Source organism: Cyprinodon tularosa, unplaced genomic scaffold, assembly GCF_016077235.1.
Source record: "Cyprinodon tularosa strain WSP-4 unplaced genomic scaffold, ASM1607723v1 ctg233, whole genome shotgun sequence".
NCBI lineage: Eukaryota > Metazoa > Chordata > Actinopteri > Cyprinodontiformes > Cyprinodontidae > Cyprinodon > Cyprinodon tularosa.
In genome coordinates, this window is record NW_024038871.1 from 429,002 (window position 1) to 449,652 (window position 20,651).

Below are 20,651 nucleotides of genomic sequence, written 5' to 3' on the forward strand. Positions count from 1 at the left end.
GAGGAAAAGATGTTTTTGCTCTTCTCACGACTGGTTTCGGCAAGAGTTTGATCTATCAATTGGCTCCTCTTCGTCGTCGCTCTGTTAGTACGTCATATGCTTTCGTTGATCTGATTGGTTTATTCGGCCCGTCTATCACCAACATAGGTCAATCAGCTAACCAGTATTTTCGCCCCTTCCCAAAATTACTTCAACGGAAGGTTTCCAGATGGATATACGGAGCAAATCCATCTGGCGGAGTCAGGTTGAGCAATATCAGCCCCACAGTAAAAAACAGCTGCTCTTTAAATACATAGCTATCTAACATAATGGAAATAGATATGGAACTGTGATTTTTATCATTAAACTCTACACAGTAAATGCATTCGCTCATATTTTTTGACATTTTATAATTATACTGTCTGGAAAAATAGTGGACAAGAAAGTAAAAACTGTTTGGACGAATTAGCCATTTTTTTGGGCTGTTTAAATTGTTGTGACGATAAATAAAAAATCTTCTCCTGACAGGAAAATGTTAATAAACAATAGAATAACAGCCCAGTCCTAAAATTCTGCATTAGTATCAGTATCAGCCAGTGTTGGTCACTTATGAGCAGATTAGTAAAATTGGGCCAATATTTTTGGACGATATTAGCTTCTTTTTTTTCTTTTTTTTATTGTGTTGGTATCGTCTGATGCCAACACATGGTAATCATTCTGCCGTTTTGTAAATGGAGGAAGAGAAGCAATATCAGCCTTAGGAACCTGCCCAAAAATATGGACAGCATTTATCAATGATCGGTTAGAATGATGTCCATATAATTGGTATCAGCATCAGCTCAATCTGTAATCATTACCTGCTCAGATTTTCACATCTGTGCTTCCCTAATAAGACTAAAAATGATCTGTTCTTATTCTTTATGTACAGTCCCACCCCCCAAACAGATTGTAAAATCTATTTCAAGAGATTAATCATTAATCCTGCATTATAAGGTTGATATAATAGCAGAGAAAGCATTAGATGGTGAAGTTATAATAAACAATTAGGGATTTCTTCATGATCACTGTTCTTTCCCAATGCTGATAAACACTTCTGTCTAAAATGGAAATAAAACAAAAAAGTTTGGTTGACAGTAGTTCAAGATATCAAAGCTTTTTCAAAGGTGGCAACAGATAAAAAAAATAGATCTTTAGTGTTAAATTATATCTAAAGTTTGATCTTTGATCTCCTCATTTATATCCAGTTGGTATTATTGACTTGTTCTTTTTAAAGAAGCAAAGGAAACACCAAGAATACAGTTCAAACATAGCAAGAAAGCACCAATTACCAGTTAAAAAGCATAAATCTATCGGTGAGCAAACGTTTAGCGGTTAAAAGCTCCTTAACTGTTGTTCCAGCTGGAAAACACTGCACTGAAGTTTACACCCGACTCATGTCTAATTCTGCATGTGAATAAGTGAAATGCCTGTTTAAAACAGTCCTTAAAGGAGCCAAAAATCATATACAAACTGGGATTTCAGTAACAACAAACATCACTAAGAAACTCTAAAAAAAGATCTGCATTAAACGGCGCTACAGTGGGAAGCAGCGTAGCTGGCTCCCAGTCATAACACGATTATGCAATGTGAGACAACACCTTTGGTTAAGTAATGAGCTCAGACGTTTTGGACGTCTGCCGACATTACACACCTCTTTAATTACTCTGAAAGAGCTCAACTCTGCCATCGGTGTGTTTGCATGGCAAATCTAAGAGCAACCGCCCAAACGGAGCATCTGGCTGCACAACACCACCAGAGGTGGAGAGTGAAGTTTCTCCTGCACCAGGAGGCCTGATTTACCCGACTCTTCGTTTTAATAATATGGCATTATTGAAAAATAGGGTTAGATGTGGTGTGTACTCAATTTATGGTTCAGTTTTCCTCCCGGACACTAGTGTATGTGGGGAAAAAACCCTCAAATATTAAACATCTTGTGTTTTATTGACAACTTTACTAAAGTTTTTTTGTTTGTTTTTTGGCATATTGTTTGAATGAGAAAGAGAACTCCTAGATAAAGAAAATGCATCTTAATTAAATCCTGCTGCTGTATTTTTTATTTTTTTTTGTATTTTCATTGAGAAGTGTCAAAAACTAATGGAGAAAAAAAACAAAAGTTTACATCTAAAGTGACACCTTCTGAGTTTTAATAGCAGCGTTTAACAGAAATGGCTCCCCTTTCATTTCACTCCTGCTCATCACAGAAACTAAACCTCTTTTGGTCAGATCGCCTGGATAATAAATTCATAAATAAATGAATCAAATTTATACGATGAGTAAACACGGAAAATGCTCTTTTGTGAGAGAAAATTAATTAGATGAAAATTAACAGGTATGGGCGGACATATGTGATGAACTTCTTAATTCATAAATAATATTAGGCCATATTTAATAATTAAGATGAAATGATAATAAGTAATCTTTGATGTTAGTCTTTTTTGTAAACTAAAACTATGACTAAACGTGAATATAGAGAAAAAGGAGAAAGAAGCTCAAACGGATGAAGGGTCAGGGTGCAGCTGACCTCCATGTGTTAACGGCTCTGGTCGTGGGTTAAATATCACTGAGTCGGTGGACCTCCTAACGGATTAGGGCGGGTTCGGTTAGTCAAACTGGACCATGGCGGCGCTTCCTCTGTCTAGCTCGGCTAACGAATGTGCCGTTGTTGTTACAAGTTGTAAGAAACAGGATAGTAAGCGTGCTGCACCAAGTAGAGGAGAGGATTCACTCATGCATCATTTCATTTTGGCAAAAACTCAATGAAACAAACAGCTAAATGAACAAAACCTGCATCCACCAGTTTGGTACAGGGTGCTGTACCTTAACAGCTTTAAAATCAAAGTGACATTGGCTCTGTTTTCCCTTAATGACCATTTATCAGGAACACTGAAAAACATTTGCTTAAAAAGAACCTTAAAAAACGATCAAATTGACTTATTATATTTAAAATAGTAATTTAGACCAATCAATCTAGACCAAATTCAGAAGTCTTTTGTTTTATGGTTTGAGTATTGACCTGTTTATTTGATCATACATTGGTCAACAGAAGATATTATTTTAAAATCAAAAACTTATCACTGAAAATAGTTTAAATATCGATCATTTAAAAAGTGTGATTTTGTTGGTTTCTAGACCTGCAACTAACCATAATTTTGCAAATCGATTTAATCTGTTGATTATTCTTGTGATTAATCGGTTAATATTCAGATAGCTAAAGGTTCCTTAAAGAAGACTTATTTCAAAATCAATCCTGGTGAAAATAAAACTTTTCCACTTGAGGAGTTCTGGATAGAGCATAGTGACGGATGAAAAAGTTTTTTATTTTAAATGCAAACTGTTTGTATATTTTGTAACAGTTTTGGTATAATTACTGCTCTAAGTGGGTTGCTCTGTCAGTTAAAGATACGATTTAGAGTCTCTATACTCCAGTTAACGATGAATCGATTACTAAATTATTTGACGATTATGTCAATAATCGATTAATCATGATTAATCTGATGAATTGTTTCAGGCCTATTCGTCTCGGATGCTTTTGTTTTCAAACTTATTTGAAGGAGCAGCTAAAGCCTGGTTTATCCTCAATGCGTCCGCTAGGCCTGATTTTTCCAAGTAAAGATTGTACCTACGTGAATAGTTCCTTGAAGAAAACATTTTGGATGAGTGACGCCTCCTACTGGTCTAGTGTTTGCAAGGTAAACCTCTATAGAAAGGGTTTGGACCATAAATATAAACTACGATCGACAGCAGGTGAAACAGCGCTTGGAAATAAATGACTAAAGCAAAGAGGCTTTGAAATGTTGGAAACGGCTGCGTTTTCCAACCATAAGCTTGTGATATGTCGCTTACATCCCCCTAGATTTTATCAGAATACTGGGGGAAAAGCTGCATAAATACCTCAAACGCTGTGTTCCAGCTGAAACATGGCGAGCATAACATAGCCTTTTGTGAGCTGCATGAGTTTGGATTGTTGTTCTTTAACCCGGGTTGTTTCTGGTTTGCTGACTGAAAAGTAAAACTCATAATAAGTTTTAGATAAAGGAGAACCAGGTAAACTAATTACATGTTTAGGGAAGAAAAAAAAAAAGGGTTCATTTCTGACTTGAAGTTCAACATATGCCACCAGGAGGCGATGTGTGATGAGGACATGCCTGGTGTGTTCCAATATTTCACCAAGGTATCCTCGCCTCTTACCCGCTCTCTTTTTCTTTCGTCCTGTCCCGGTTCAGTTCACTCTGGTTTGATGCGCTGTTGTCTCGGCAGGAGGCGATGTGCGAGGAGGAGCCGGGCGTTCTGGACCCGAAGGATCCCAACAGGCCCCGCTTCACACTGCAGGAGCTAAGGGACGTCCTGCATGAGAGGAATGAGCTGAAGGCCAAAGTGTTCCTGCTACAGGAGGAGCTGGCATACTACAAGAGGTAGATAGTGAGTTCTAGAGAATTTCAGACCGTCTTTCCTGGTTAACCCCTTAGATTTAAAGCAGCCGCTCCCTTTTAACAGCTCCTCTGGCCTTCATACTGGTTAATTTTAAGCAGCTACTTGAGAATCACGGCCATCTTGCGTTGCATAGATTGGTTTGAACAGGCACCTTTCTTCAAGACTTCGGTTTAGTTCATATCATTTTGTGAGTTTTTTAAATTTGTTTTACAGCCGACCTTTAACTCACCCTCATTGCTTCTGTTTGGACATAAACACTCATGGTTGAAACATTTGGGGGCTCGTCCAGGATTTTAAACTCCAAATACTTGAAAGAGGGTAAAATAATGCTATGATCCAAAAAAAAAGGACGATATGAGAGGGAGTCACGCATTAAGAGTTTACAAGATTATTTTCTCCATAAAGTGTTGAAAATGTAACAAAAACAAATGAATCCTCAATTCATGAAGGTCTTCAACGTGAGTGCTTCTATACAGGGGCCAACAGGGGGCCCCTAGCCCCTTTACTGAAAACATACACAGCAAAATTAGAAATCTAGTTTAATCTTAAGTGTGTTTTCCCTTGATTTTAACAGGTAGGACAATATGCAAATGGAATAAGATGGTACAGGAAATACTTGTGTGCACAGATTCCTTCTTTTCCTCTGTCATTTTAAACCTTTACATTAAAGAGTCCTTTCTCTTTTCTTCTCCTCTTCCGGTGTAGGTACTGATCTGCTCGGGTCCTGCATATGCCAGGGGCGTTATGCTACATGATTGGCTGAACGTTGCCACATCATATAAAACACAGCGGTTGCTCAGACAATGATAAAAACATCACGCAGCGTCCGTTAGCGCGTCTAATGACCGATGCAGTTTCTACCTGATCGATAACAAAACTAAAAAAATCTTTATGGTGAACAAAGTAGCTGTTAGACCATGATATAAAGGGGGAGAGATGGGTAGCGCTTTGGTTTGGTAGCAAACAGGTTAGCTTTCTTTAGCTCGGTCAGTTAGCCATATTAAGCTACACTACTTTTTAATTTGTAGCAACAACAACCATTCATTTTAATATAACTGGGGTTTTTTTGAGGGTCCATTTGTCCTCCTCTCCCCTCAGATCTTAATAAAAATAAACTGAGACTTTTTGTGTCACCTTGTTAAATGGCTGAGCTTAGTCTTAGAACGCAGAACTTTCTTTCAAGACTGACTGATTGTTTTCTACTTTTGGCTTCTTTAGATCGCCAATGAAATATAAAATAATAGCAAATATAGGTCATACTATGTTGAAACTCCAAAAAATTTGATCCTTAAGAAACGGGTGCAATACAGTTTGTCTGAGTGGAGTTGCCATACGATGACGTCATGAAGAAGGGGCGGAGCACCGAGCAGATCTGGTACCTGCAGCGCCATCTTCTCCACATATAGATCATATCTGCCACACTGTTATAATTTACAGCTGCCTTTCAGATGCGCATAGTACTATGAGACAAGTAATTAAAACACTTATTTACTGCTTAATTGGATCACTCTTCACTGATCACATCCACATGTTTGCATTATTTCCTCCTTCAATCGGACCTTGAGCTCACTGCAAAAAATCTAAATCTAAATAAGTCGTTTTTTCTTTTAGTTAAAATAAGTGCATTTTTTCTTGAATTTATGTGGTAAGTGAGACACTTTGCTGTAGAATAAGACAGTTTACATTTAAAATAAGAAAAAAAAAACAATCACATTGTCTTATTTCAAGTGAATATTATCTAATTATCTTATTTTAAGAGCAAAACTACTCATTCTGTTGGCTAATAATCTTATTTACCTGCTCAAATTGAGGGGAAATAAACTTAATTTAAGAAATCTTTACTTATTTCCAGATCGTTTTTGCAGTGCTGAAACTTGAAGAGTTCGAGACAAACACTAACCGGACAGCAGCAGCACAGTCCTTCAAACATCAGTACATTTGGTCATCATTCATGCCTGGCCATCAATATTCTATTTAAATTCCTCACTAATGAGAAATCCTTGCAAAGCCAGGCTGATCAGAATCTCTAGAGTTTGTCCGATGGCTAAAATAAAACTCCATCAGACATCCTTGTCATGTTGGTTTGTTCCTCTGTTATAGAAGGTGCGCTTTAGGAGGATTAGGCTTTAGTATTTTGTGCACCATATACTTGAGTACATCGTGAGAACAAGTTTGCACACAGATAAGTATTTCCTGAACACGTTCTAGTATTATTTTTTTCTTCCCCCACGTCAGTTTTTGGGTTCCATAGTATTAAGATCAGGGCTGCAATTAACGATTATTTTGCAAATCAATTAATCTGTAGATTGTTTTTTCGATTAATAATTAGATAGAAAAAGGTTTCTTTAAAACAATTTTAATTTAAACAAGGTGTAACTAAAACCTTTCCATTTGAGGAATTCAGGATAGAGCATATTGACAGATGAAAAACATTTTTTTTTATCTTAAATGCTTAATTTGTATATATTTTTCTGCAATCTGGTCTAAATGTGTCGCTCTGCCAGCTAAAGGGATGTTTAAGAGTCTCTATTCTCCCATTTAACGATCAATCGATTATTAAATTAGTTGACAGTGATTCCAATAATCTATTAATCATGATTAATCCGATTAATTGTTTCAGCCCTAATTCTGATAGGATTGCAGTTTTATCTGTTGGATCAGACTTTTTGGGTGTTTTGATATAAACACTAAACTAAGTTTCCAGTTTTTTTTATGATTTTGTTCTGTGTCCCCTTGGGAAAAGAAAAAAAAAATACTGGAGCCAGTTTTACACACTTTATTGTTGCATTAAGTAAAATAATAAATGTTCTCCTGCATTTTACACATTTTGTGTTTCTTGGACGGTAATAATTGCGTCTTTTTACAGTGATGAAATAGAGGATGATGCTACAACTCCGTCTCCATCCCCGTCTCCTGAACTGGGGTCCCGCTCCAGATCAGCAGCCCAGCCTGAATCAGGAATCAAACGCCTGTAAGTCTTCTCTCTTTCTCTCTGAACAAACATTGCTTCTGGTGACACCTCCTCATAGTGGCAGTCTTCTGTTACTGTGCCCCTCCCTTTAAAGCAAATGATTGGTTTGCACCAAATTACATGCAAATTTTTAAAATTCAAAGTTTCATTTGAATTAATGAATTTTTCCTTGCAGTAGAGAGGAGAAGCAATATTCTAACCTCTAACCATTCCTATCGAATAAATCTGACATTGTTGTTTAGCTTTTATTTTAAGTTAGGTAACATCTATAGAAAAGTTTAATTAGTAATTATGACATCTGCTCACACCCTGGAATAAATGGGATCTAATACAGAACCTGTTTGTCATATCCACTGTACAAAATGAGGACGGCTAGAAAAACATCCCAGTTCAATGAAATCGCAAGTCAGGTTTGATTAATTCCTTAAATTAATTAGATTAGGGCTGCAGTTATCGATTAATCTATTGATTTATTTTTTAGATTAGATGCTTTTGGTAAACTAACATTCCTAAATACTGTAAATGTTTGGAATTTAGAACAAAGAAGGTTTTTAATCCTAGATGGAAAATTTTTTATCTTTTTAGTAGAGTCTTGTCTACCATTATTCTGGGTAACGGTTCCATTTCCGAATTATGCTGCTGCAAATTACCTGAGTCATTGTTACTACGAAACAGGCTTAAATCTGAAACAACAAGACTTTGACTCAGTTATTCTGAAGTTTGTTTGTTTTTTAAACACCTATGCTTTGCGAAAGTATTTGCCACCTTGAACTTTTTTGAACTTTTGCCACATTTTAGGCTTCAAACATAAAGATATAAGATTTTATTGTGAAGAATCAACAACAAGTGGGACACGATCATGGAGTGGAATCAAATTTATTACACATTTAAAACTTTAACAAATAAAAAACTGAACATTTGGGTGTACAAAACTACTGGAGGGTGTTCGTGAACAGCAGTTTTCAGGTCTTTCCACAGATTCTCCATTAGATTCAGGGATAAACTTTGACTAGGCCATTCTAACACCTGGATAGGTTTATTTGTGAATCATTGTGGATTTTGCTTCATGTTTTGGATCATGGTCTTGTTGGAAGATAAATCTCCATCCTAGTCTCAGGTCTTTTGCAGACTCCAACGGGTTTTCCTTCAGAGTGGTTCTGTATGTGACTCCATCCACCTTCCCATCAGTCTCAACCATCTTCCCTGCTGAAGACAAGCAGGCCCAAACCCTGATGCTGTCACCAGCAGAGCATGTAAACAGAGCGGAGCGCCAACTCCCGCTTCCAGCTCAAGAAGTTTGCTCATTCGCTCCACAGGTCAAAGTTACGCCAGGACGCTCCGCTCAAAATCCACTCTGCGTTAACCTTAAGTTTCCTGCTGCTCCAGCGAAATCGCTCCAAACTCGCTCACATTTTCAGGAGAACGTGTTTTCTGCAGTTTGTCATGTAATTCTGCCAGGGCCCTGAGACACACTGCGTTTGATTTAATGATGTCCCCGATACATGTGTATTGTTTTAATTACCTGGCTGTTAAATTATCGCTCTGTTACCCAGCTGTGAACGTAACACCTCGCTCCATTCATGTTGCCCCGCGTTTCCTATTTAATTATTAATTTATTTTACTAGACTACATTAAAAAAGGTCACTTCGCATCCCATTGCAAATGAGATAATAGCGTATAAGGCATGTTTCCGATCCATTCTCTAGCTTTTACCAAAACGATCACTATATATAAACCCGCTCTGTATTGATTTGTAGAGTTGATGTGTTTTTTTTATGATATTTTATCCCATTTTTAAATCACATAATATGACTAATAATATGACATAGACCAGGGGTCACCAACGCGGTGCCCGTGGACACCAAGGTGCCTTCAAGGACCACATGGGGGGCCCTCAGAGTCTTCTAAATAAAGAACAACCCACCAGTGGGCTAAGTTTGAAATTTTATTTTATTCTGTTGCTCTTCTTTTTAATCATTTATAGAGATTTCAAAATGACAATGTCTAAATAAACTTAAAAATTAACAGAAACAATAGAAATATGTTGATAATGAACAAAGTTTAGGCTAACGCTAACCCTTGCAGCTCATGGGTCAGTAATGGTCGCCCTTCCTACGTCTCAGTACCCTTGAAGTGGCCCTCAGCCTTAAAAAGGTTGGTGACCCCTGACATAGACTATAACAGATTATAGGCACAGACTACAGCATAGACATTGACCCATAGGTTTTAAGGCAATAATGAATTTAAATAAAGTCTATTCCATTGACCTTGATTGTTGTGAGCGCATCGGAGCGAACTGGAGCGAAGCGAAATCCTCGCTCTGGCCTTTGAGTTGAAAACCGCTCTGCAATCCACCATATTTCATCCACTCTGCTCCACGCTCCGCTCACATGCTCTGGCCACCACCATTTTTGACAGTAGGGATGGTGTGTTTAGGGTGATAAACTGTGTTGGTTTATTCCAAACATAACGTTTTGCATTGTTTACAAAGGCTACGTTCACACAGCAGCCTGAAGTGACCCAAATCCGATTTTTTTTGCCCCTATGCGACATGGATCTGATATTTTCATGAAGTCTGAACAACAGAGATCTGATTTTTTTCCAATGCGACCCAGGCCACTTGGCTCTGTGGTTCTGACTCTGATACAAATCGGATCTTTTCAAATGTGACCTGTGTGGGAACGGCCGGGTCGCATTCATCCGACCTGAACGTCATTAATACCCGTCAGGTCACTATTCTGCGTCTTGCTACGCGAAGCAGGAACAAAAACACCAAACCATGCCGGAGAATAATGCAGAGAGTAGTATTTATATTTAATTATATTGAAAAGAGAGTTTTTTTAAGGTTGGGAAAGACCGCTAGATGCGCTCCAACACAACCATCCATGTTTACTTCCATAAACACAGAGCACGCTGGCCTGTGACGTCAATGCGTCCTCTACTGCGCATGCGGGACACTTAAGTTGAAGGAATGCAGTTCACATAGGATCACATACAAGTCGCATATATATTTGGAAATGTGAACACAGACATCCCAAGTCTCTCGGAGGTTCCGGGAGTCTCCCGGATATCGATAGTTGTTCACAGATGCCCGCGAGTCGGATAAATTATCCCGGATTTTAGACCGGATTTTAGATGGTGTTTTTTTTTTTATGTGAGTGAAAGCGAGCAGGCAATACAATAATTTGTGCACCGTGTGCAGATTAGATCTACTTTGAATTAGCAGCCACAACAAAGTGTGGAGCAGGTTGCTTGTGAAACCTCTGCGTTTCTGTCCAAAGCGATGCTCTGTTCAACAGGTGACTGGTTGTCAGAATGTTGATTGGATTAGTCAGAAAAATAAGCCGATAAGTTTCGGTTTACTCTCTTAGGTTGAATCAAAGTAAAGTACAGTACAGACCAAAACTTTTGGACACACCTTCTCATTCAAAGAGTTTTCTTTATTTTCATGACTATGTAAATTGTAGATTCACACTGAAGGCATCAAAACTATGAATTAACACATGTGAAAATATATACTTAACAAAAAAGTATATGTCTTATATTCTAGGTTCTTCAAATTAGCCTCCTTTTGCTTTGATTACTGCTTCACTCATTCTTGGCATTATCTTGATGAGCTTCCAGAGGCCGTCACCTGAAATGGTTTTCACCTCACAGCCAGGTGTCCCCTGTCAGATTTAATAAATGGGATTTATTGCTTTATAAATGGGGTTGGGACCATCAGTTGTGTTTTGCAGATGTCAGGTGTATACACAGCTGATAGTCCTGCTGAATAGACTGTTAGAATTTGTATTATGGCGAAAAAAACAGTTAAGAAAAATGATTGGCCATCATTACTTTAAGAAATAAAGGTCAGTCAGTCCGAAAAACTGGCAAAACTTTGAAAGTGTCCCAAAGTGCAGTCACTAAAACCATCAAGCGCTACAAAGCAACAGGCTCACATGAGGACCGCCCTAGGAAACGAATACCAAGAGTCACCTCTACTGCGGAGGAGAAGTTCATCCGAATCCCCAGCCCCAGAAATCTCAGGTTAGCAGCAGCTCAGATTAGAGAGCAGGTCAATGCCACACAGAGTTCTAGCAGCGGACGAGCATCTCCCTGAAATTAGTTTTTGGAACTTTGGATGTCTGTTAACGGCAATGCAAAAAAAAAAAAAAAAAAATCAGATTCCACAAAAAAAAAATAGGAATTGAGCATTTAAAGGCACACTATGCAACATTTTTCAGGTAATTAATGTGTTCCATAACGTTTTGGATGATTAAATGAGTCATTTCAGGTTGAACAAAGGTATTCTCGGCCGCCCTGGTGGTCTGTGGGGAAAATACCGCACTTGCAATTGCAGGAGCACCGACCCGCACCCACAGGCTCAGAAGTCTCGTGAGAGTCAGTCTTGCTTTACGGCGAGAACTGCTACACGCCCCCAGTTAAAAGCATGCTCGTTGCTAGCACAGTGGCGATCTTTGTGCAGTGCTGCTTTCACACCGGACGCAGCAAAATCGCGTCTGCTGCTTCATTTTTGCTGCTTGTACCAGTTAGTTCTGACGCGCGGCTGAAGCAGCTTTGCTGCTCTGGCTGCGCGGTGCAAAAGTGTGTCTGACGCGCGTTGGGCGGAGCTTCACTATCCTTTCTCTGCCTTGCAGCTATATTTGCTGTGATCAGTGGGAATAAAGTAGTTTTAATATGTTTTTAAGTGAGAAAATACACCTGAAAACGTAATCAGTGCAGTCAGTTCATTCAGGTTATCATCCTGCCTTCCAATATTTTTTCTGTTGGAGCCGCTCAGACCCCCACATACCAGCGGTGCGCCGACAGTAGGAATCCCTTCATCAGCAGCCTCTGGCCGGGTCGCCTCCTCGCGGTTCACCGCGGCAGCTGGTAGGTGTTTTTCATCTAAATAATCCAAACTGCAGGCAGCAGGATAATAAAAGCCAACATATTCTGCCGGCAGATTTCTGAATTTTAAGTTCATTTAGGCGTCAATAAACTGTTTAAGAGAAGTGATCATAGCGCTCTGATCATCAGCGCTGTGTCTCTCTCCCTGCCAGCTCCCAGATCAGCTTCTCTGATTGGTTGACGCGGTGCGTCGAGCAGTAAAAATTAAAATTTTCCATCTCGAGCAGCGGCGCGTCACGCGCGTCAGCTGCTCAGACGCGCTGCGCCTGCTGCTCAAAACGCGCCGCAGGACCTTTTGCTGCGCCTTGACGCGCGTCAACCATTGACTTTGCATGTAAACTCGCTGCTTCTGTCGCGCCAGCTGCGTCCAGTATGAACGCAGCATTAGTCATTCGTTGCGTTCGCCTGTCTGCTAAGCTCAAAACAACCGCGCCTGGCTTGACGGAGAAACCAGGAGAACAGCTGTGCATATTTACGACAGTGCACTTTTACTTTCGCCCTCTGGGGGGAGCCTCGCTGGAAAATCAACACCGGTTGCATAGTGTACCTTTAAGCCTGCAGTGGGATTGTAGCCACAAAGTTCTATTTTGGTTTAAGCCGACCAGAGCATCTTTTTCTGCACGTTTGCTGTGTCCCCCAAGTGGTTTGTGGCAAACTTTAAGCAAGACTTTTTATGGATATCTTTAAGCAATGGCTATCTTTTTGCCACTCTTCTATAAAGGCCAGATTTGTGCGGTATATGACTGATTGTTGTCCTATGGACAGTCTCTCACCTCCGCTGTAGATCTCTGCAGTTCATACAGAGCAATCCTGGGCCTCTTGCTGGGGCTTTGTAGATTCGCATTGGTCTGATACTACTTCCATTTCAATATTATTGCTTGCACAGCGCTCCTTGGGATGTCTAGAAAGCTTTGGAAAGCTTTTTGTATCTAAATCCAGCTTAAAACATCTCCACACAGTATCTCAGACCTGCCTGGCGTGTTGTTCATGATGCTCTCTGTGCTTTAAACAGACCTCTGAGTCGATCAGGAGCAGTTGCCCTTATATTGAGAATTGATTCCACACAGGTGGATTCTATTGACCATCCTCAGTCACTCAGTCATTCAGGTTAACATTGGATCATTCAGAGATCCTCACTGAACCTCTGGAGAGATTTCACTGTACTCAAAGTAAAGCTGCTAATTTTTTTTGCTCGCCCCACTCTTCAGATTTTTTTTTTGTTACAGGTCATTATTGTGTCCCCCTTGCTGTTGATTCTTCACAAAAAAGTTCAAATTTTATATATATTGTATATAAAATTGGCCTGCCCAGAAAAGTGTCTCTAATTTTAGTTATCAATCAATCTTTATTAAAAGATTCAGCCCTATTAAAATGAACTTCTTTTTTATATGTACGGTAATTTATTTAAAAGCAATAAATGATGCACAGTTAAGGCTGATTTATGCTCAGAAACCAGGTCGTCTACGTGTGTCGCCGTAAACGCAGATATGCCCCCGCACCTTCCGCAGACACTCTGATACACCTCTCCAAAATTGTAGGTGACCGCAGACAGGAGGGCTCTGATTGGTCAAATCTACATCTGCTGTACACCATGTGTATTTCCTGTTTGGTTCCTTACCGGCTTGTTTTGTTTGTATGACCGCCATTGTGGAAAACGACTCGTGAAGATGGACCAGCTAGAAGAGCGAGGTGCGCGAGAACGCTGGGACCCTTTCTCCACCTCAATCCCCGCTATTTTTCACCATCATGTCCCTCCTTTGTCATACAAATTTGTCCCGAATTCCTCACCGCCTCGGCCGTATCTAGACCCACAGCTAGTTCCTGATTGTCCCTCTTGCGTTGCGGCGTGGAATAACAGCGCAGACAACGCTTGAATATTGGGCATAAACCAAAAATGTCTGCGACAAGCTCACTGCGGCACACTGCTGCAGGACGATAACCAGCCCTTTAAAGGCAGATTATACTTCTGCAACCGCACACATCAAAAGTCGCTTGGGTCTGGTCACCAACCAGTTTTGCTGGTATGCTTCTGCACCATCAGTCTAGAATTTCTAGAGACGCACAGCAGTTTCTCGCCAAAGCGCAAGGGGGAGCCTATTCGGGAACTCGCGAGAACTTGGGCAGATCGTCATGAGCACTTCGGCGGCGCCGGCGGAAGTGTTTATCTTCCAAAACAACTATTTCGCATCTGCAAGATATCAGGGTCATGAAGATGGATGTTGAGTTAATGGACTTCGAAGAGGAACAGGTTCTGTTAATGGAGCGAACCTCCTCGATTAACGTTTTGTCGTAGTTTTCCATGGTTGACGTGACCATCCAACGTGTAGTCAGGATTTGTTTGAGATGCGCGATGGTCGGAGAACCTCTGTGCAGGGGGCGTGGTCGTGCACATAGACAGATTTGATGGTTGCAGAGGCTATGTGTCAGAAGCATAAATAGGCCTTTAGTCATCACTTGCCCTGATAGCTTTCAGATTGGGTATAAAAAAAAATCTGTCGGCTTTGATAAGGCAAATAACTAGTAAAAAAATTAGACTCCGATTCTTCTTCTCCTCTTTTTTGTTGGTTACTTACAGTTTCTGCCTTTACTTCAGAAATCTTCCATAAAAGAACAATTCAGAACAGAAAATTCAGAGCAAAAAGAACAGTTTGAGCCGTTGCATGTTAAGACAACTTTAATCTAGAATCGTCAATTTTGAAAAGTTTTTCACTGCGTCTTTCTGCTGTGAATGAACTTTGACCTGACTGTTGTCACATCAGCCCCTCCTCCTCTCTGTGTGTAACAGGATCTTCACAGCCATTATGCCGATGGTGGCGGCTGGTTTGATCCCAGATGACCCCACTTTACAGCCAATCAGACGCCTCGTGTCGCTTGTATGACTTTTATTTCATTGGCTTCAGCTCATCACAGTCAGTGCTAACAGCCTCCACCCCCCACCCCCCTGCTTGTGCTTTGTAGTATTCTGATTGGCTGATTGTGGGGCCCTCTTGGATCATAGGGAATCAGCCAGTCAGAATAGCTGTAGTCTGAATAATCAAGTGGAATTTGCAAACTTTTCACCTTCATGTTGTTGATTTAATCTTTTCTAACATTTGCACTGATCGGTTTACAGAAATTCATGATTTAATTGACAGAATTAAGATATTCAGTGACATTCAGTTCAAACAATTTTTTAAAACATGCAAATCATTAAAACCTGTAAAAACTTCCCAAACATTCAACATAATTTTTTTTATTAAGGGGCTTTTAAAATAACATTTTCATTAATATAGAACTTTAAATGTATTTTTAATGTTTAATGGGACATTTCCATATTAAGTTGTGCATTTTACCATTTAATTGTATATCGTTCCAAAAAAGTAAAAAAAAAAACAAAAACACCGGGCTTTGTTTTCCAACTTTGAAGACGTTTCGCTTCAATCCATGAGGCTTCCTCAATTCAAGATGTCTGGATTAGCGTTGAGTTCCAAGCTTTATAGAGCGGCCCAAACAAAGCCTTGTTTTGCTTAGAAAACATGCAAATCGAACCACAAGGCTGGATCTGGCTGTGAAGGAGCGCAGTGGAGAGACGAAGCTTCTTTCAATCTAAATAGAAGATAGAAAAGATAATATTAGCAAAGGATGCAGGAAGGAATACTCATTAGAGATTTGTAGGAAGCTTTTAAAAAGCTGCTTTGATTCATCCCATGGAAGGACTGTTAGATCATTCTCTTGCAGCAGAATCGAAACCCTAATGTTTAGAAGCCTTTAGGCTATCAGGTGTTCATTGCATTCATCAGACAGACGGCGTGTGTGTGTGGATAAGCTTTCTCTGTTGTAATGTTACAACAACCTGAAGGTTAAACTCTTAGCAGTTTAGTTTTTTGTCCAGGATGTGTGGGGTCTGCAGTAGGGATGAAACAGTTAATTGTGATTAATCGATTATTGAAATAATCTGCAACTAACTTACCAAAATAAAATCGGACATGGGGTTGACGACTTAATTTGTAAATGCAACTCAATAAACATGAATACATTTACAATTTGTATTTATGGGCATGTAGGTGGTGCAGTGGTTAGTGGGCACGACCCATGTATGAAGGCCTTAGTCCGCGACGCGGCCGACCCGGGTTTGAATTTGGCCTTTGGTCCTTTGCCACATGTCTCCCCCCCCCCACTCTCCCACCCCCAGTTTCCTGTCAGCCTACTGTCAGAAAAACAATCCACTAGTGCCTTAAAAACAAAAAAAAATATTTATTCTTATTTGTCAACTGAAACATTACATGTGAACTCAGATGGTTCATCTGTGACAATACAGGTTCACAAGTTGCAGAAACAAATTCAATTCAGTTCAATTCAGTTTATTTATATAGCACCAATTCACAACACATGTCATCTCAAGTCACTTTACAGTTCAACCAGATCATCCAGTCAGATTGATTCAAAGTTTTCTATCTAAAGAAAACCAGTTGATTGCATCGACTCATTGACTCAAAGGCAATCCCTCACATCAAGCATGCTTGCAGCGACAGTGGAGAGGAAAAACTCCCTTTTAACAGGAAGAAACCTCCAGCAGAACCAGGCTCAGTGTGAGCGGCCATCTGCTGAGGCCGGCTGGGGTTCAAGGAGACAGAAGCAGAGATATAAAAGGCGGCTCCGTCCAGGAAACACACAGCCAGGCAGACGAGCCCCCAAACAAGTCTAATTGACGAGTACAATATAACAGTCATTATATTAGAAATATTAGGATGCATCGCAAGAGAGGAGTATAGAGGGAACTTTGCTCCATATTTTTAATAATGGATTTATTTATTTTTTTTTTAAGTTTCTATTTTTCAGATTGTTTTTGCAGCGTTTAAACACAATCTAAAAATTTGTCAACATTTAAGTTAAGGGTATTTACCCTTAATTTGAGTTGGTAAGAGAGGATTTTCTTATGGAATTAGATTTTTTACTCTTAAAATAAGATAATTAGATAATATGCACTTGAAATAATATAATAATATTTTCTTATTTTAAATTTAAATTGTTTTATTCTGCCGGCAAAGTATCTCACTTACCTCCTTGAGACCAAATATACTTATTTTAAGAAAAGACAACTTATCTAGATTTCTATTTTTTTCCAGTGAAGATCACGTTCTCTTCACATCTGGGGGCGGGACTTCCTCCATTGATGTTGGCAACATTTTTATTGGGGGATGTGACCTTGGAAAAGAATTTGAGAAGCAATTTAAAAAGATTGCAATTCATACAACTCAATCTGAAAAAGAGAAATAAAAAAGAAATTGAATCTATTATAAATAAGAAAAATAAAATTTGAAAATATACATTCTTTAAAAGAATTTAGTTTTAAAGAATTGGAAATAGTTCAGTATAGGAAGCTTTTATGCTTTTGTACAAAGCTTTTCCTGTGTAAGTTTTTGGTATTGGATTTACAAAAGTCTAATTTCTTGTAAGTTTTCTTGCCTGTGTCATAAAAGTTCAGACTAAGGATTTTTTTTTTTGCTTTAATCCCTGAATATTTCAGTAGGTGAAAAAATAAATACGGTAAAAAAGAATTGGAAATAGAAAGTCTCTAAAATCTACAAAAATATAATTTAACTTTGAAAAGCTAAAATATGAAAAACATTTGATTAAAAAATATTATTTGAAATGACAAAAATCTGAAAAAACAGCAAAATTACTCTCAAAACCTGGATTGCATTTATTTCCCCCCTCAAATTTCCTTTTATGAAACTTTTTCTCTGTTTGCAACAATATGGGAACAAAGTCATTATATAAGAATGCTCCAATCAAAAGATTATTTATTATAAAGTTTAAATTATACATTAAATACCTAAAAGACCCTGCATAGGGCTGCAAAAACCACAGCAGGAACATTAACAGCACCGTTTTAAACGTCTTCTCACCATAAATGTTGCTTTAGCTTCTAATTCTGCTCTACATGTAGCTTTGATTTCATCCCAGACTTACAAACATGGTAAACGTTGATGTGATCCTCCGTCTGTCTCCTCTCATCTCTTTCAGGTTTAGTTTCTTTTCACGTGACAAGCAGCGCGGCTCGCAGCGGGACGCCGGCGGCTTCGGCTCGTGGATGCAGAGAGACGACGTGTACACGGAACAAGCCCAGGAGGCCCTGCAGCACCTCTAGAGAAGCTCCGCCCCAAATCGCTCCCCCTGCACATTAAACTGACTCATCCTGCAAGCGGAAAAAAAGCAAACTTTGCTTCAAAGTGAGACGGACTGAAAGAAAGAATGAAAAAAGATTATTTAAAGAGGCGTAGAGACGGAGCGGCTCTAAAATGCTTCGGTTGCACAGGAGCTGGTTAGCCCACATAGATGGAGAGAGAGAAAGGGATTTCTTTAGACTGAAGAAGGTTTTCCAGATGACTGTTGGCTTTATTTTTTTATTCTATGTAGTAGAAGGTTGAAGCATGAATGAAAACCCGACTCTTTATGTAGTTTACAGTTAGGGCAGTATTTTTTTTATTTTTATTCTTTATTTAACTTTTTGCTGTCATGTTGGCCCCAAACATGGGATCACTGCTCAGCAGCTCCACCAATCAGATCGAAGCCTGAGGAGGAAACGTGCCGTTGAATCCTGATTGAAACCAGCAGCAGATAAATGAGCTAAAGCACCTTAGCACAGCAGGATAAACTGAAGCCCATTTCTGCAAAGAGAAGCACATGGGGACTAAGGTGAGCCGGCCTCAAAACGACAAACTAAAATACTAAAACAGCACATTTTGGGTTTATTTACACCCTGTCCACCTTCCCATTCAGATTATGGGATTAGATTTAACACACGGAATATATTTTACTTTATATTTAAAAAAAAAGAAAATGAAAAACTACCCACTGGACTTTGTTTCCAAGTTTAAAAAGACGTTTCGCTTCCCATCCACACTGCAAAAATGATCTAGAAATAAGCAAAAATGTCTTTAATCAAGTGTATTTACCATTAATTTTAGTGTGTAAATGGGATGATTTGCCAATAGAATGAGTATTTTTACTCTCAAAATAATTAGATAATATGCACAATGCAATTATTTTCTCTTATTTTAAATGTAAATTATCTTGTTCCATTGGCAGTGTCTCACTTCAATTCAACAAAAAATGCACTTGTTTTAAGAAAAAATGACTTTTTTAGATTAAGATTTTTTGCAAGTCAGGAAGCTTTTTCAATCAAAAATTTCAGGAATAGCGTTGAGTTCAAGGTTTTATACATTAGCCCAACAATGCCTTGTTTTTTGTTTTGAAAACATGTAAATAGAAACAGACGAAGGGATCCACCCCTTTGAATTTAACGCTATTCCTGACATTTTGAACTGAAAAAGCTTCCTGGCTGGGAAGCAAAACGTCTTCAAACTTGGAAACAAAATCAAGTGGATTGTTTTTAATTTTATTTTTTCAGAATGACTACGACTTGGATGACTGAGAATCTTCACCAGCGTTTTACTTTATACTTTCATATTTTTACCTTAAAGAAATCATAAATTTCTTCATAGTTTTCTTTTCAAATCCAATTCAGAAATACTTAATTAATACCAAAGGGAAAATAATGAAAATTATTTATAATTATTTTTAAAATGTATTTTCCATATATTTTAAAACTTAAATAGAAAATAAACAACATTTATTTCATGGAGTCAAATAGTCGTCTTTTTTCATCATCTGCCTAAAAAGCCTGAATAAGTTTCATATCCTAAAGTGAACAAATTACCTTTAAATGCTATCATTTAGTTTAGAAGCAGCAGTATTACGTCTTTAAGCAAACCTTATTCTAAACTGCCTCTTTCATGCCTTTAGTGTTTTGAAATCCAGATTAGAAACATCGGCTTATAGGATTATTTTATCACAGTAACTTGATGGGCTTGAATTAAAAGGCTCCTGATTTAATCAAGTGTTTTAGCATGAATTTATTTCTTTAGGTTGAATTAGTTTCATGAAACTAAACTTGGTGATGTTTGTCTTTTTGAATCCATCGACACTTGACTTCATACAGCCTCCTTCATAGTTAAAGGGCCTCCTGATCATAAATTTGATTCCAGGCTTTAAAGGGACACTGTCTACCAACCACTATTCTTTTTATATATATATATTCTTTAACAGTTTAATAACGCTAAAAAGTAAAAACATTTTCACGATTTTGAAATAGTAGCTTATAAATGCATATCGGGGCGTTGAACCCAATGGGAGACGCCATGTTGTGTCACCATTTTTAATCGGAGTAGCTGAAAGGGGAAAAATGTGTCAGCCTTATGCGTTTTAGCATGTGGGAGGAGCATTGAGAGAGCGGCAGTAATATGGTGGAGCGCAGAGCGGTTTTCAATTCAAAGGCTGGCGCGAAGATTTAGCT

At 38.7% G+C, this 20,651-nt stretch overlaps 1 protein-coding gene across 6 annotated transcripts in view; it reads left to right on the top strand.

Annotated features, from left to right (window-relative positions):
• The window catches only part of rilpl1 (Rab interacting lysosomal protein-like 1), a 38,851-nt gene extending 19,720 nt beyond the window's left edge, over positions 1 to 19,131 (top strand). Inside the window, exons 6-10 of one of the 6 annotated variants that reach the window (XM_038287021.1) lie at positions 4,139 to 4,189; positions 4,276 to 4,430; positions 7,316 to 7,420; positions 15,099 to 15,186; positions 18,320 to 18,456. In XM_038287021.1, coding sequence (XP_038142949.1) covers positions 4,139 to 4,189; positions 4,276 to 4,430; positions 7,316 to 7,420; positions 15,099 to 15,186; positions 18,320 to 18,325 — 405 coding nt within the window. In that variant the 3' untranslated portion in view covers positions 18,326 to 18,456. Of the gene's footprint in view, positions 1 to 4,138; positions 4,190 to 4,275; positions 4,431 to 7,315; positions 7,421 to 15,098; positions 15,193 to 18,319 lie in introns of those variants that run through there. The other 5 variants (XM_038287022.1, XM_038287020.1, XM_038287023.1 and 2 more) reach the window with 5 other exon arrangements.
• The last annotated feature ends 1,520 nt before the right edge of the window (positions 19,132 to 20,651 follow it).